Source organism: Orbicella franksi, chromosome 11 (assembly GCF_964199315.1).
Source record: "Orbicella franksi chromosome 11, jaOrbFran1.1, whole genome shotgun sequence".
Lineage (NCBI taxonomy): Eukaryota > Metazoa > Cnidaria > Anthozoa > Scleractinia > Merulinidae > Orbicella > Orbicella franksi.
Window position 1 is genome coordinate 8,227,466 of NC_138155.1, and position 16,612 is coordinate 8,244,077.

At 43.2% G+C, this 16,612-nt stretch overlaps 2 protein-coding genes across 2 annotated transcripts in view; both read left to right on the top strand.

Annotated features, from left to right (window-relative positions):
• LOC145502418 (netrin receptor UNC5C-like) overlaps positions 1–16,612 on the top strand; it is a 30,857-nt gene that overhangs the window by 4,172 nt on the left and 10,073 nt on the right. The gene's annotated exons all lie outside the window — the stretch shown is intronic.
• Positions 9,366–16,264, top strand: LOC145502449 (uncharacterized). The gene is made up of 2 exons (XM_081481776.1): positions 9,366–9,404; positions 14,912–16,264. The coding sequence occupies exon 2, from the start codon at positions 15,513–15,515 to the stop codon at positions 15,987–15,989; it is 477 nt and encodes a 158-aa protein (XP_081337902.1). The 5' UTR covers positions 9,366–9,404; positions 14,912–15,512; the 3' UTR covers positions 15,990–16,264.

Sequence of the window (16,612 nt, forward strand, 5' to 3'; positions counted from 1 at the left end):
GCAGGCAGGCAGGCAGGCCGGCAGGTAGGCAGACAGTCCGTCAGGCGGGCAGGCAGTCCGTCAGGCCGGCAGTTACGCAAGCAAACAAGCAAGCGGGTGGGCGGCCAGTTAGGAATGCAGACAGTATCAATCATTCAACTTTATTAATGGAAACTCTACACTTTTAAACATCGCTTTATTGCTCTTAAGAACTTGACGTACATCTCACCGCCGGTTTAGTATTCCAATGCATTGTTTATTTCCAAATTTAAACTTTACTGAAACTAGTATTTTGATTCCAAGAGGCCAGAAATACTTGAGGAAATGCTCACAATATGCCATTTTGAATTTGTCCACGAAAAAGCTTTGCGTTCAACCTAGCATCATTTAACCTCGTAGTAACGTTTGAGTTATGTAGAGAAAGTTTTAAGAGTACTTGTCGCTAAAAATCAAAGATATCGTGGTCACGGTCGCTCTTACTTTGCCAGGAGATGTTCAAGTTACATACTATTTTTAAAGCGTTTCAAACGGTAAAGACGTTGATCTGTTTTTATTGTGCTGTCTCAAGCAAAGACAACATTTTGATATATTTTGGCGTGTTGTGTTATATTACAAATTTCAAAGGGGCTGAATCGCGATTTTCTCGAATTTTGATCGGCGTTCATGCAAAATTCCTAGTAGATCCCGCGAAAATGAAATTGTAAACCTAAAATTCAGTGACTTGAATATTAGACGAGTCAAAGCAGTAGCGGTCAGCCTTTGTCCTCTATAAACCTCCATATTTTTTTAGTTTTATTTAATTAGAAAAACGTGTCTACTCAATCAGGGCCTAATTCGCTCAGAAAACACTAGAAATCACATTATCCTGATTGAGGAAGAATCAATGTATACATGCGAACGTCTGAGTAGCAAGAAGCTGAATAGTGTAAATGAACTCTGAGCTTTCGATAAGATGACCGTTTTTCGTGAATTTCTGCCGTTATATTGAATATTTCAAAGAACTAGCTTGATATCCTTCAGTTACTTACATAGGCCTTCAAACTGGCAAAATATGAGCAAAATCGATTCTCGACCATGGGCACATTTTTGGAATTTTCCTCGATTTTTTTCTGATCTTCATTCTTAAATGTTATCGAGAATTGTCCTCGTTTACAAAATCGTGACTGAATTATTATTATTATTATTATTATTATACACACATGTATAGTGAGGGCTCTGGCACCGCACTCACGCAACACAGTGCAAGCGTAACGCTACTCCGAATCTTTAGATTCGGAGTAGCGTTACGCTTGCACTGTGTTGCGTTCGCCTGTGTCCAGAACCCTCACTATACATATGTGTGTGTGTTACGCAAATGCACAGCAGTAAAATTGGGCGAAATAGCGGGTCCAGCGAAGCTGCAACGTCTGTAATCAATATGCGCGGATGTGCCACCTTCACTAGTATAAACAAAAGATGTGTCAGATTTTTTTTCGTATTGAACAAGTGTATGCACAGTGTATACGCCGACATGGCTGCCGCAAGATATTCGTCCGATGTTCTGCAAACAAGCAACTGTCAACTTTCCGAGGCAATCCAAAACCTCCCTCCAGAGCTTCGTGAGATGATTCTCAAGGAGTACATCGCGATGAAAATTAAGGAAAAAAAGGAAATGGGGTGGGACGAGGTACACGAGAATATTTTAAAACTGCCTTTCAATACAGGCAGCAGATTGTGCCGATGGTTATTTGCTTTGAATATGCGAACTGCTATTTTGAGGGTTGTTGTTTCCCCCGTTTCGAAAGGGAGGGAAATCTTCATAAAGTATCGCTAAGCCGGCCAATGGAGTTAATAAAAGCCAGCCCAAAGCACAAGAATTTTTTGAAAGTATGCTCCTGGGAAGTTTATGACTGGCACGAGTGGTTCCTTTTTGGCAGGGAGTGTTAGCGAAAAAGGCGGCGACTTACCTTCGTTCGAAGCAAAGCTTTGTTTTGAAATCTGCGAGTTGCGTGACATTTTTTATCAGAAAGACTGGAACCAAATATTCCCCCAGGCCCTTGACTTTTTTGTTTGGGCAGAAAAAAATAGCGAACCAGAACAGAATTTACCAAAAAAATACGCTCAGTCAACGTGCTGTAAGTTATTTTTTTTACCACAGAATCTGCCGAAGTGAAGCGAACAGGAGGAAACGAGAAAATAGTAAGATTTGATCGCAGCGTTATATCGCTCGTAACATGTGTTATTCCTTGAACAAGGGCCTCGATCAAGCCTATTTAAGTCTTCTCTGCTTCTCGAATGGCTTCAACGACTTGATATGTTATCTGTCTGATCTCTTTCTGCCAAACGGGTGTAGAAAGTTCCGTGAAAATAAAGCAAATAGCGTGGAACAGCACAATCATTTTGGCCTTCAGAACTGCTGTTGTGATATAATTTATTCATCCAATCTCTAAATATAGCTCAAGCATGATATCATCTCGCCACCCAAAAGCGCATGCGTATGTGTGAAAACCTGCGAAATTTAGGCAAAGGACAGAAAAGCAACACCACAAGTGATAGGAGAGGCGACTGGATCAATGTATATAGCCTGAATAATTTTACTGTTTATCAGCGAGCAAATGATGGTGCTTTTGGATGTGAGGGTGGCCACCTCTGATTCCTAATACGGCACGTACAGGCACTTGTCAGGGGTATGGGGTGAAACCGTCCACGGTGACAACCCCGGGTGAACCCGCCCCGTTCCAGTGGTGACTGGGGGGTGCTCAGAGGGCCCTCGGGACCTCAAACCTCGTCGGGAGGTAAAACGGGACAGCCGCCTTGTCAGCGGCGCGAAAAAGTCCTAGCCCGGGGCTAGGCAAAAGAACAGCCAACGAGCACCCCCCGACAACGTCACGCGTGATAGTAACGTTACCCAGTAACGCAACGTCACGCGTGAAGGTAACGCAGTGTAACACAATCATCTGTTTTTAATAAGACTAAGAGAAAGTTTCGTGTTCTTTCGCTCAAAATTTAGTTCAAATCTGCTGTTTAATCCGCAAGTTTTTTTCTATATTCTTCCCGAACGTGGTCCCGAACCTGGTTTCTTATTTTTTCGATATCTGGCTGGATTGGGTTTGTTTGTATTCACGCGAAGTTCGAGCGTAAAGCCTCTTTAAGCTGGCGATATTTCTGCATTTCACGTGTGATCAGTTGAAACTTCATGTCAGAAACGCGATTATCATTAAGAGCCTGTGAGACGGCGAGGTTCATCGAGTCATGTTTCCCGATAGCCAGAGAATGGATTCTCGAGTGTTTATTAACCTTGCGTTCAAGCTTCTTGTTGGCAACGGACAGGCCAGTGGAAACTGCGCCAGATAAAGCGGCTATCCCGGCAACAGGCGCGCCGACAACAATTCCAATACCGGTAAGTGATGTTGCAACAGCCCCAGAAGACAGAGCTGCCGTGACAGCGCCAAGGCCAACCACGGAATAGTAAAGCGCTTTCCGGACTTTTTTATATTTTTTCAACACAAGCCTGTAATGCTCAACCTCAGCAGATATTTCTTTTTCGATTTTACTTATCTCGGTTAGCCGGAAATTCTCGGCATTTGTCATTTCGGGAATGCTTGGATAGAGTCTTCTTTCATTCTCGACAGGCGGCGCGCTTGGTGGCAACAGATTTGCCGAAGACATTGAGTATATATAGAAATTTAATTTAACTCTAATTCAAAAAGAAGCGGGAAGCCCTTGAAATCAAAGAGTTCACCATTTTCATCTTTGACGCTAATGATGATGCTATTTATGAACTCGTCTGTAGAACAGTCTCGCAAAACCTGTTGCGGAGAAGCCTGGTAGCTCACCTTTTCATAAGGCTTCCCTCTCACATCAAACAGGGCTAATACATCTGACCTTTTGCTATTGAACAGATTCCGTTCTGTGTCGATCAAATTACAATGAATAAAATATGTCGTTGGAGATCTAAGCCTTTTTGCGAAGGTTATAACCTGCAGCTTTCGCCCAATACCAAGCAAACCGGCTAAATCACGATCAAGTTCTATCGGTCTTAACCCAGAATTTTTTATTACAAGCTGGCCAAGAGGTTGGTTTATCGCTGTTTCCAACTTATAGTTATATTTGGCGAACAGACTGTCTATTTCCATTGCAATTCTTTCTAAACTGTAATGACCTGGGAGTAATTTACCAACTGACAAAGCTATATCTTTGCTTTTATCCCCCAAGGTTGCGGAACCTTCTCTTTTCAAATTGTCCCAGCTGTTGTACAAACTGCAAGAAATTAGTTTCATGAAATGTACTTTCGGTATCGGTTTTTCAAAAGATATTGTACCTCCGTTCTGTTGCGTGAAAATAGTGAGAACAACCATTTTTATATTTAACAAACAATAATTATATTCAAATACAATGCCGAAGTAGTGGGACGATATCGTTCAAGATCCCGGGTTTGATGATCCCAAGTTTTTGAAAAAAGAAGATGCTGCGAAGAAAAAGGCGTGGACAAACTTTTTAAACCGCTTTCCAAAAGCGGACATAAGCAGGTTCATTTCACAAGCAATGATCGACGAGAAAAAAAACGTAACCTCAGAGGTGTTTTTCAAAGAAAGCGAAGGTTCGTTTCAAAGCGTCTTCGGCTCAGACAGAAAATACTGGAGTGCTGAAATGAAAGAAGCGCTTGGTTTGGGAGACAGCGGGGGTTTTCCTTACCAGCTGGCGCCGCTTGGCTCAAAAGTTTCCTTGCCCATCCCTGCGGTACCTTTCGACGGCAAAGCGCCAAGCTTGAAGAAAGTATTCAACGACGCAATCCAAATCTACGTCACGCCTGACCAATATTTCACAACAAAATTCAGAGAAATATTTCAAGACACCAAACTCAGGCACACTTCTGAAACCGAATCAAAACACTGGTTAGGAGGGCCCGACATGAAATATTGGCCGCAACAGCTCAACTTCGCGGTTTTCTGCGCGACGCAGGGGTGTGGAGTTTCTCGCGAAATCTTTGACAACGGGGTGAATCTTCCCCCGCAGATAAGAGTTTTCTACAAATTCCACGCGTATTTCACGGTCAGGCGAATTTTGTACCTGCTTGGAGGTATACAGAGCATGAGCGCTTTTCCCGGAGACCCGCCTTTCAACCAATACAATAATCATTACGACATCGCTTCGTACAAAAGGCTATGCAACGAGTTCGGCATTGACTCCTCGAGCGATTTTCGCTTCACGCATGGGGAAAACCACGGTCTGGGTAGCATTTACGTGTACGCGTCAGGCGCGGGCGCGACTAAAACTGACTATAAATACCCGGGATGGAACAAATTCAGCGATGAAGGCGGGAAAGCTATAAATGGGGACTTGATTTATTACATCGAGCCGGGTGCCGCTTCTGATACCCAATCGGACTGGTTCGCGCCAAACACAGCATCAGGTTTGACGCAGGCGGGCTTGGCGCGAATCAACCAGTCAATCGAGGCTTTCGTTTACTGCATCCTGGGCGTGCAAGTCAACGTCCGCAGCAGCATTCTCGGCTCAGGTGGCCGGGCGAGAGAAGCCCAAAGCGAGTTCCTGGTGCTGATGGAAAGCGCGATCACACAGCGCGACCTGGCCGCGAGCGTGCAAAGGTACCAGCTCGCGGTGGATCAAGCGAAGGTGAGGCTCAATCTCGCTGTAGCCCCCATGGCCTGGCTAATGCCCGCGCAAATGATAATCAACACCGCAAGCACGATCGGTTACAACAACAAGCTGAAACAGGCGGTCTCTGGGATGAAACTGGGAGTGAACAACGAGGTAAATCCAGACACAAAAAAAGCTGGGCTCAAACTCATGGCAGGCGGCCCGTCAAAGATTAACCCATCCAACAGCCACCCGTCCAACCCGATACACAAAGCCGCAACAGCCGAATCAAGGAAACCAGCTTCGTCCGAAACTCAACAAGCACAGCCAACGGCGGAAAAAATAGAGCCCACGGTTCCAGATAAAACACCGCAACACGAAATTAACAAAACGGCTGTCATTGTCGGTGTAGTAGGATTATCGGCTTTGCTATTCATGGCTTGGCGGTAAGCTAACTCTGCTTCTTAAAATATTGTTCGAACAAAAAGGCCACCGCGGCAAGAATGAGCAGCCAGGTGTGCTCGGCCAGAAACCCGACGACTTGGCCGGCGGCTTTGAAAAGAAAGCTCACAACCGAGCCAATCAGCCCAGGCAGTAGAGAACCAGGTTTCGCGGCAATATCTTTGAGGCCGTTCCCCAAAGCTTTGCCGGTGGCTTTCAAACCTCTGGTGAGGACCCCGATGACAGCTCCGATTGTAGTCCCGGCGGTGATAAGAATAGCGGCCAATGTCACGCCATGTTTTTTGAAGATCTCTTTGACCCTTTCCAAGAGAGGCCGCCCCCTTTCCCTTTCCGCAATCTGAGTTTGCAAACGCGCGAGCTCCTCGTTTCTCTCTGCCACCCTCTCGCTCGCATCTTCTTTGTCGGAGGGCGAGGCATTCTCATCTTGGATGATCGCCTGGTCTTCCTTGTTTTGGCGCTGCAGCTCGCTTTCCTGCTTTTTCAGGTCGTCCAACGGTTTTGTTTGGTTTAGCCTTTCTTCGACGGCATTTCTTTTGCTTTCTTCTGCCGCGAGTCTTGCTCTGAGTCTGTCGACCTTTTCTTGTTCTTTTTCTTTGTTTTTCGCTTGCTTTTCAAGCGCAGCCGCCTCTTTTTTTGCGTTTTCTAAATCTGTTTGTAAATTCTTTTGCAGCTGCTTCAGCCTGCGCAGTTCTGCTTCACTTTCAAAATTGGACCCCTGCTCATCATGAATTGCATCAATCTTTGCTTGGTTTCTATCTATTCGTTGCCTAAGCTCCTGCACCTCTTGTGACGCTTTTTCCCTTTCCGCGGCGAGCTTTTCTGCCTCTTTTAATTGCTTTTCAGAGTCTATCGGACAGTTCTTATGGTCTCATTTTGTCGATCAATAACTTCTTGTGCCATCGGGCCAAGAGAGTCTTTGATCTCTTTTGAAAGTTTTGGGTTTAGCTGTTGCTTGCCTGTATTCTTTTCTATGGTGAAGAGTTTATAAAGTTTTTTGTTATAGCCCTTCATTTTGACATACGGTTCGCCCTTGTTGTATTCAGTTTCTAGATTTATTGCGCTTGCATTCGGAAAAACTCTCGTTAAACTGTCCCATGATCTTTGCTGTTCACCTTCCGGGCCTAACAAAGGGGTTTCTTCATAAGAAGTGTCAAGCAGGCCGGACTGCTCGTGCTGCATTGTACGGATTTCCGTTTGTTCGCCCCCGTGGTAGGGGTCGCCAGGTTGGCAGGGAGTGGACGCCGCGCCTGGCTGAAAAGGATGGGTTGTGTCAACCTCTTGTTCTTCATCACCATCATCGTCGTGGTCAATCCGGTTGTCAAGGCCCGTGTCTTCGTAACCGAATTCGCCGCCTTCCGCCATAGCGATATATTTCAAGCCTGTTATTTTTTTTAAATTAGACAATTATCGCCGATGTTTTATACACAATGTCAGTTGTTCCAGAGAACCTTCGCGCAACGTACAGCGAAAAGACAGTACACGCCATGAAGGCCGAGCGCGTGGTCAATCGAATCACCTTTACCCCCGCTGAAGCCAAGCCGGCAATACGCTGTATGTTTCCGTGCCCAAACTGAACGAGAACGAGGTTCTGGTGCCGGGCTCGCTAGCGCTTGTCTTTGACATCGACCTTTCTGGAGGGCACGCCAACAACTTCCTCGTCCAGAACGTCACGCGGGCGCTCGTTGACAGGCTGGTCGTGAAGTTTGCGAGAACAACCCTGCAAGACACGGTTGGGTACGACATATACGAAACTTTCGAAGACCTTTTTCTTTCGCAGGAAGAGCGTGACAACAGGATTCTTAAAGGGATTCAGAGCGAGGATCTATGCAAGATCCGCTCAGACGCGGGAGACAAGAAAACCTCGGGCGTCGACGCTGAAAACAAGCTGAACGAGGTTTACGGAAAAAAGTACCGGATCAGGCTGGACCATCAGATCTTAACCGACCATGGCGTTTTCTACCCCCAGGCCCTTTACAACGACCTCACGTTCGACGTAAAACTTGCCGAAGCTATACACGTGGTCAAAGGCTCCCAAACAACCCAGCTGAAATACATGCTGAAAAACATCCAGCTCGAGTACAAAATGATCCGCAGCAAGACTCTGGCAGACGAGGCGCGGAGCGTTTACACCAGCGGCAAAGAGTTCAGTTACGACAACGTGCTGCATGACAAAGAGGTGGCCTTTAAAAAAGACACTAAAACGAGGATGAACATCAAAGTCAACGTCCCGAGAAGGCCGCTAAAAGCCATCCTCCTCCTGTTTGTAGAGCCGTATACCGCGGGCGCCAGAGATTCAGAAAAATTCATCTTCCCCGATCTGACGAAAGTCAAAGTCATGGTCAACGGCGCGCCCAACAAGCTTTACAACGACGGCATCGAAGGCAAGGACATGTGGGAAGAGGCCCGCAACCTGTTTGTGAAAGAAAAAAATAAAACGGAGCACATGGATATGACGAAGTTTTACACCGGTGATAAGTTCGGACTTGTGATTGATATGCGCTCCATGACGGACCAAGACATGCACGGCAGCGGCACGCGGATTGTGAACACTACGGACGGGGTCCAGCTGGAAATTGAGCGGAAAGCCGAAGGCTCAGGCGATGTGAAATGCCACGTATTCGTCATCTCCGACTCCCAGTTCAACCTTATGGACAGACAGCTGGAATCTGTACAAGATTGAATATGAACATGGACCCGAGCAAGATACCCTTCAACGCTCTCATCGTGGGGCCGACTAATTCTGGCAAATCGAGGTTCGTGGTGGACCAGCTCTACGGCCCTTTCCGCTTCAAGTTCGACTACATCGTGCTCATCTGCCCGACGTTGACGCACAACAAGACCTACCACCGGCTTGGCGAAAACGATCCAAGAATGGATGTGATAGTCTGCGAGCAGCACGCCGTGGAAAAGTGGTTGAAGCTCGTGAGATGGCTTTCCGCGGGCACCAACACGCTCATAATCCTCGATGACTGCGCAGGCTCCAAAGATGTGAAAGGGCGTACAGGCGAGCTGGTGAATCTCGCCTTTTCTGCCCGACATATGGGCATCAGCGTTTGGGCGTTAACCCAGAAGTTGACCGGCATAACATCTTCCTTCCGGGAGAACGTGGCGGCGATCGTCCTCTTTTACACCCCTCGGCCAGGACAACGAAAGCCATCTTCAATTATTACGCCGGCGAACTCTCCCCGGATGAGTACAAAGGTCTGGTTTCAAAGCTAAAAGAGCGCAAGTTCTCTTATCTTGTGTTCTCGCTTCGCCACCCCTATGGGGTAAAGTTATTTGAATAAAAAATGAAAGCTGTGTATAGCCTTGCACAATGGCTGGTGAAGAGGTCGCGTTAGCAGAAGTTCTTGAAACCGTGCCCGAGCCGTCGAGTGGTCCCGAAGGTGGCCTTTGTTTTTTTTATTTTTTTTTATTTACCAATGACATACGTTATTTACATTAAAGTTACTTACAGAAGAATAAATTATCTTCAATTAACTTACAATCAAAAATAAATATATAATTAGCTTACGATAACAACTCTACAATATACAATGATGAGGAACACAGTTATATGTTAACTAACAGTACCGAGATTATTTACTAATAGATTATTCACATGAAATATACAAACGCGATTACATTGCTCACAAAAATTAATACTAACAATACTACAAAGCTTGAAAATTAAGAGATACAACAGAAGGGAGAATATTTTAATTAGCTTTGTGCCTTTAACAATGCGAAAAGAAGAAAGAAAAAGAGAAAAAAAAAACAGTTACAGTTGTCATGCTGTTCAAAAAGTTCAAATAATAATAACGCCATCTACGTGATTAACAAAAAAAATGAAATAATACATAAATTAATTTAGGATTAGTACCCACTTTTTTTTAAAATAATCTTTCTTTTTGATCTTACTTTCCGTTTCGTATTTGATGGCAATTTTAGTACGAAATCCTTGAATTGTGGGTTGAATTTGGCATCTTCTGCAGTCCCATATAAGTAGTTTACCAATGATTATAAAATAGTTCAGTAAGTTGAGTAAAGGGCATGGTTTGGATAATATTCCAAATAAAACATCTTGGAGGGAAAGATGAACCTGCTGATTTGAGATTTGGTGCCAGTAACCTTGAAACTCACTCCAGAATCGTTTAACAAAGGAGCAATGATAAAGTAGGTGGTATAAAGTTTCCGGTTCTGCCTTGCAAAATGAACATAGATCGTCTGTTTTAAAGCCTATTTTGTGTAATTTTGAATTAGTGTACAGAATAGAGTTGAGCACTTTGAATTGAAATCCTTTGACATAAGACTCAAGAACAACAGAGTGTGGCAGACTGAAGACTTGTCTCAGCTGATCGATAGAAAAGTTAAAATCGTTCTGCAGTTTGTTTATGATATTAGGCAATTGTGCTATTTTGCGAACAAGAAGTGAGTAATAGTCTTGATTTCTTTTTTCTGACGTCGAAGATGTTGTCGTCAATAAAGAAGGATGGAGGAGCTAAAGATGGACAGGAAATGATATTCTTTAAAAAGGACGGTATAGAATGGCGAAGGCCAGCCCATTGCAAATAACTAATATTGGCTATCTTGTCAGACCAGTGGCTGAGTGCGTCATTTATAGTTAAATCAAAATGTAGGTCTTGGATACGAATCACTCCCGCCTCAAAATACTTTTTGTAGAAGACTGGTCTTTTTTCGATACGAATTTCCTTATTATTCCAAATAATATTTTGCCAATCTCGTTCAGAGGCAAAGGAATCACGAAACTCCGACCACCATGAGAGCATTTCACTGTAGAACTGAGAGAAGATGTTGTAATCCTTTATATCATAGTTACAATTTAAAAAGAAAAACCCTCCCATGGGATCCAGCAAGTGTTTTAGATATGATTTCCATGTTCCGTTGTTGACATCAAATATACGTTTTATCCATGCCAGCCTTAAAGACTTAATCATGCAATTTACATCAATCATTTTTAAACCACCTTCCTCGTATTTATTTATAGCCGAAACTTGAGTGACCTTATCCGTCCCATTCCATAAAAATTTGAATAACAGTTGATTCAATTCTCTCACTAATTCTTTAGGTGTAGGCAGTACCGAGCAGACATAAACAAACTTTGGAATAAGAAATGATTTGATGATTGTAACCTTACCGTACACAGATAATCCTCTAGAGGACCAGATGTTGATAAGTTTTTTAATACTATCCAAACGTTCAATGAAATTCTTTTCTTTTAATAGTTTTGGGTCGTACGTGAAATACACCCCTAGTGCTTTAATTGGCTCGTTAGGCCATTTAATGCCAAACGGTTGTGCTTTGTTTCCTTTTGATGAACCAATCCACATACCCTCGGTTTTTGTGTTATTGATCTTGAGGCCTGAGATATTCTTAAAAAGGTCTAATACTTGAAATAGTACTTTGGCCGAGCTAGTGTTGGCGAGCATTGCTGTTGTGTCATCAGCGTATTGTAATAGTTTTGTCTCTTCCTTGCCAATAGAGATACCCTTTATAGCTGGATTTTGACGAATGCCAATTGCTAACGTGTCTACAGCTACAATGAAAAGATAAGGAGAAAGTGGATCTCCCTGTCTAACGCCTCGTTCAAGTTTAAAAGGTTTTGAAATCATGCCGTTGTTAATTATGCAGCTTTGTATGTTTTTGTAGAACAGTTTTACCCAGCGGAGAAAGTCGGAACCAAAATTAAAAGCTTCAAGGCATTTAAAAAAGAAATCCCATTCAATACTATCGAATGCCTTTTGAAAATCAATGAAAATCATTAAACCAGGGATGTTTTCTTTAACAGTCGAATCCATAATATCATAGATGGAGCGAATGGTTTCGCCGATAAAACGAACTTTAATATACCCTGTTTGATTATGATGAATGATATAAGGTAAGACATTTTTAATTCTCGAGGCTATTACCTTAGACATAATTTTCGCATCCACGTTAACAAGAGAAATTTGGCGCCAATTTTCAATGAGAGAACGATCTTTACCTCTTTTTTCTATAAGTGTGATAAACGCTTGCTTTTGAGATTGGGACATCTCTCCTTTTTCGAAACAATCATTAACACATCTAATAAAGCAATCGCTGATTAAAAGCCAAAATTTTTTGTAGAACTCGATCGGAATTCCATCGTTCCCTGGAGTTTTGTTGTCTTGAAAAGTATCGAGAAGACGTAAACATTCCTCCGAAGAGATTTTACCTTCACATGATTTTTTTTTGCTCTTCAGTTAATGTAGGAATATTTAAATCATTTAAAAAGGAATCAATTTTAAGTTCAATGTCCGGAAGAATATTATAAGTCTTGTTCAAATCACAGTAGAATTGTTCTACTTCCTTTAGTATACAGAATGGATCCGTTTTGCTTGCCCCGTTTATATGCAGTTTTCGTATGTGCTTTTTAACGTGATTTCTTTTTTCTAAGTTTAAGAAGTATTTTGTACTCTTCTCGCCTTGTTCGTGCCATCTGGCGCGTGCACGCATAATAATTCCTTTTGTTTTCTCTTCGTAAAATGATTCTAATTGTTTCTGAGCTATATCCAACAGGGTTGCATTGTTGTCGCTAGGGTTGGTTTCAGCAGCTTCTTTCGCTACATTAAGTTTATTTTGGAGTTTTGTTTCTGTTTCATTTTTTTGCTTTGATCTTCTTTTGGAGTGACGGATAGCGTGAGCTCTTATGTTATATTTGATCCAATCCCACACACATCGATCATCAGAAAGTTCTTCCCGTCCTTCCGTAATCCACATTGGGATCATTTCAGTAATACTGTTGACATATTCTTCATCATCTAACAAAGAGCAATTCATCTTCCAGTAATTTGGTCCTCTACACTCGTTATATGGTTCTCCGCAAAATTCTAGATAGATCGCGTCGTGATCGGTTCTTATAGCTGGAATTATATCCGTCAGTTGTACAGAATCATTTAAGTTGTTCGAGATTAGCCAATAATCCAGGCGACAAAAAATTCGAGGAGATTTTTTACTCCATGTGAAACTTTTAACGTCTGGGTTTTTAATTCTCCAAATATCTACTAAATCAAGTTGGCTTTGCAAGCAAACGATGCGAGATGTGACAGATTTTCGTTGAATAAGAGTACCACCTTTCTTGTCAATAGTAGGATTAACTGGACAATTAAAATCGCCTCCGATTACGATGTTGTTTTCGGAATCCAGATCCTCGTTTTGCAGCGTTATAACTAATTTGTTTAAGAAAGTTACAATTTCTTTATCTTTATTTGGTGCGTATATGTTTACTAGAACATATAACTTACCATTGATTTCAGTTTTCAAAATAATGTAACGTCCCAAAGGATCTAGAATTTTTTTATGTATGGTGCAGTCAACACCTTTCTTAATTAGAATTGCAACGCCGCGAGAATTAGAGCTGCCATGGCAAGTTATAAGCTCCGCACCCCATTCATTTCTCCACTGATTTTCCGCTTCTTTCGTGGAGTGAGTTTCTTGCAAAAATGAAATGTTTGCGCGTTTCCAGCACCAATTAAAAATAGCCCTCCTTTTTTTAAAATTGCTTATTCCCTTTACATTAAGCGATAATAGTTTTAGCACCTCGGTCATCTTTTGAGATCACAATTGTCGCTAATGTGACTGCAGAAGAAAGATTGAAACAAAGCAAAAAGTGATGATGAAGTATTTGAAATGACAACTGTAAATGCAAATCCAAAGTCGAAAATAAACAAGTATAACTTAGTTAACAAAAATAAATATGGTACAAAGCAAGTTACTTCACGAATGCAAGGTGATCTAAAGACTAAATAGAACGGTTTCCACTGAACAGAAATGAGTACAATTAATAATACATAGTACAATACGAAAAATATAAGTTGAACTACATAAAGTAAAAACACAAATACATCAATTGTCCATCCGACGTGCATTTGAGAGCTACAGCTCTCCATCTGCTTAGGTATTACTGCTCATAATTACACCATAATATGGAAGATTTTCTGTTTCCTTTCCTCTGTAAACTTGACCATTTATTATCAGTTTGTCGACCTTAAAGAAGGCTTGTTGTTTGTCTCGCTTAGCTTTCTTCAGAACTGGGTATAGTTTTGCATGGATATCATCTATTTCTTTAGGATAATCATGTGCAAGTCCAATTCCGGTGTCTTTCAAGTTTTTGACTGAAGACCAAACAAATTATTTGTCCTGGTAGAAACTGAATTTTGCAATAACAGGTCGTGGCTGATCAGGATTGTTTTGGTTGCGTCGAGTTGGCAAACGATGGACCCGCTCGAACCGAATATCATCAACATCCTCTTTTCGGATATTCATTTTTTCTTCAAACATAGATTTAACTAACTCCTCAGTATCACTGGGCGTCTCACCTCTTATCTCCGGCAAGTTGAATATCTTTATATTCTCTCTGCGGGTGTAAGCCTCCAGCTTAATGTTCCTGCATCTAAGCTGTTGGATGTCCGCTTTCAGCTTTCTGAGTTCATTATCGTTGTCGGCTGCCAGGGAACACGTGTTGACCATGCTAACCTTGAGTTCGGTTAACTCTTCTTGATTGGAAGCCACCGTAATTCTTAAATTCTTATTTTCCTCTTCCACCTGTGTTAAGCGTGTTTTTAGGGCATCTAATTTAGGCAACACGGCTAAAAGTTGGTCAATTTTGGCCTCCATTCTCTGCATGTTTGCCGAAGCTTCACAGCAATGGCCGCACTCCGCGAGGGTTTCTTCGTCAGTTTGAGAGCCATTTTCGCGTTATCTTTTGCGCAATGGCCTTCTTTCGCTTGAAACATCATTTCCTTGGTCTTCGTTCATAATAACTGCAGACGGAGAACTGAAAACCTTTCAAAATCACATATTTTTTTTCGAAATTACACAGAGCTCAAAAATGTACGTCCTTCGCCGTGCACTGCCGCTAATCAATATCCCGAAGGTGGCCTTGTTCCAACCTCCTCCGGACCTGACATTCCCGCTCTTCGCGAGCAGCTGGCCGTGCTGGTGTCCACAGGCAAAGCCAAAGAGGCCATCTGAGTGCAGCTAACCCACGAGCAGGTGAAGCGCCTGAGCGACAAAGAGGTCGAGAAATACACCAAACGCTACGAGACGTACGTGGGCTCAAAGACAACGGAAAGCCTGATCGACAGCTTTATTTTTCTTGCAACCAAAGTGGTCGGAATGACTGTCAAAATCAAAGACATGGACGCTTATCAGAAAGAGCTCAGAAACGACTACATCTTGAACAAAGAGCTCTCCTATCTGGCCGGCAACCTTGCTTTGAAGTGCGGCCGGTTTCTTGCCGCGGCCAACGCGGGTGTTCATCGCCACTAAACATGTTGATTTCAGTCCACAGTTGCCGGAGCAGAGCCACCCTTCTCATGATCAACATGGCTATCCGCTTGAGGGCGTTGATGAAGTACCCGGCTCAGCAACTTCAGAATAACTGGTCAGCATTCACTAACAACTGCTGAGGGCTTGCTGACAAATTGTTAACAATTAAACTTTTTTCATTTGCTTAGAATACGGCTTGCTTCAGAATGTCAACCGAGCAATCCGAGAGCGTGCCTGCCGTCAAGGCGCCTCAGGTCGAGACCCAGACATCATCTGGCGGCGATATCACACAGCAAGCGACAAACACAAATCCAACCACGCAACGCGTGAAAAATCCAAAGCGTGTGGCTGCTGGCAAAGCGACATCTGAAAGAAGGCGGCTGGCACGGGAACAACAGAAGAAAGATGCCGAGGCTTATAGGGCTCTCGGGGATAATAAGGCGAAAGCCGCCACAGAGCCCTCTGAGCCAGCCCCCACCACAGAAGGCGAAAGCCCAAAGAGCAGCGGCCTCACCACCACCCAATGGCTCGCTCTTTCCAGTATAGTCGTTTCACTGGTCGGGATTCATTACAAACGTGAAGAGCTCAAGGGTATGGCCAATGCCGCATTTGACAAAATAAAAACGCCGGTGCCCGTGCGTGTTGAGCCAGAACCTGCTCGCGCGACACAGCCAAAAGGATAAAAAAAAATGTATTGAACTTTTGCGTGTAATGTAATGTATATCCACGATGTCGGACCAAACCATTGCGCGTCTTCTCATCTCTTCAGTCGGAATTGGCGGAATTTCGCTATTCTGGCTCCAATTTACCGCAATTGCTGCCAAAAAGGTGGCGCATCTTGCAAACGAAATGTTTGCTGATAAGGGCGCAGAAGAAAGAAAAAGACAAAGAGAAATACAAGAAGAAGTAAGAAGAAGACTATCAGAAATAATAATAAGAAGAGAAGAAGCAGAAGAAGAAGAAGAAGAAGAAGAAGCCGCTGTTTTAAACTTTCGTTCTTTACTTATATCGAACTCACCATGTCCGACAACAAGCTTGTCAAGACCGTCATTGAGGCCGCAACTCTCACGGGATTAGCTGCGGGCATCGGCTGGGCCGCAAAAAATGTTGTGAAAGAGGATTTCACTGATAATCCCAGCAGCAGGCCGATGAATTATGTGAAGTTCACCGCCGTCGTGGCGCTCAAAAAGTACCTCGAGGACCAGAAAATCCTCCCCGATAGCGTTTGAATAATGATTTGAAAAAAGCTTCCGATAATATATAGCCATGGCGAGCATCGCGATCATGATTGGCGGGGCTGTGTTGA

Coding starts and splice junctions, on each gene's coding strand:
- LOC145502449 (XM_081481776.1), top strand. CDS start 15,513: ATGTCAACCGAGCAATCCGAGAGCGTGCCTGCCGTCAAGGCGCCTCAG.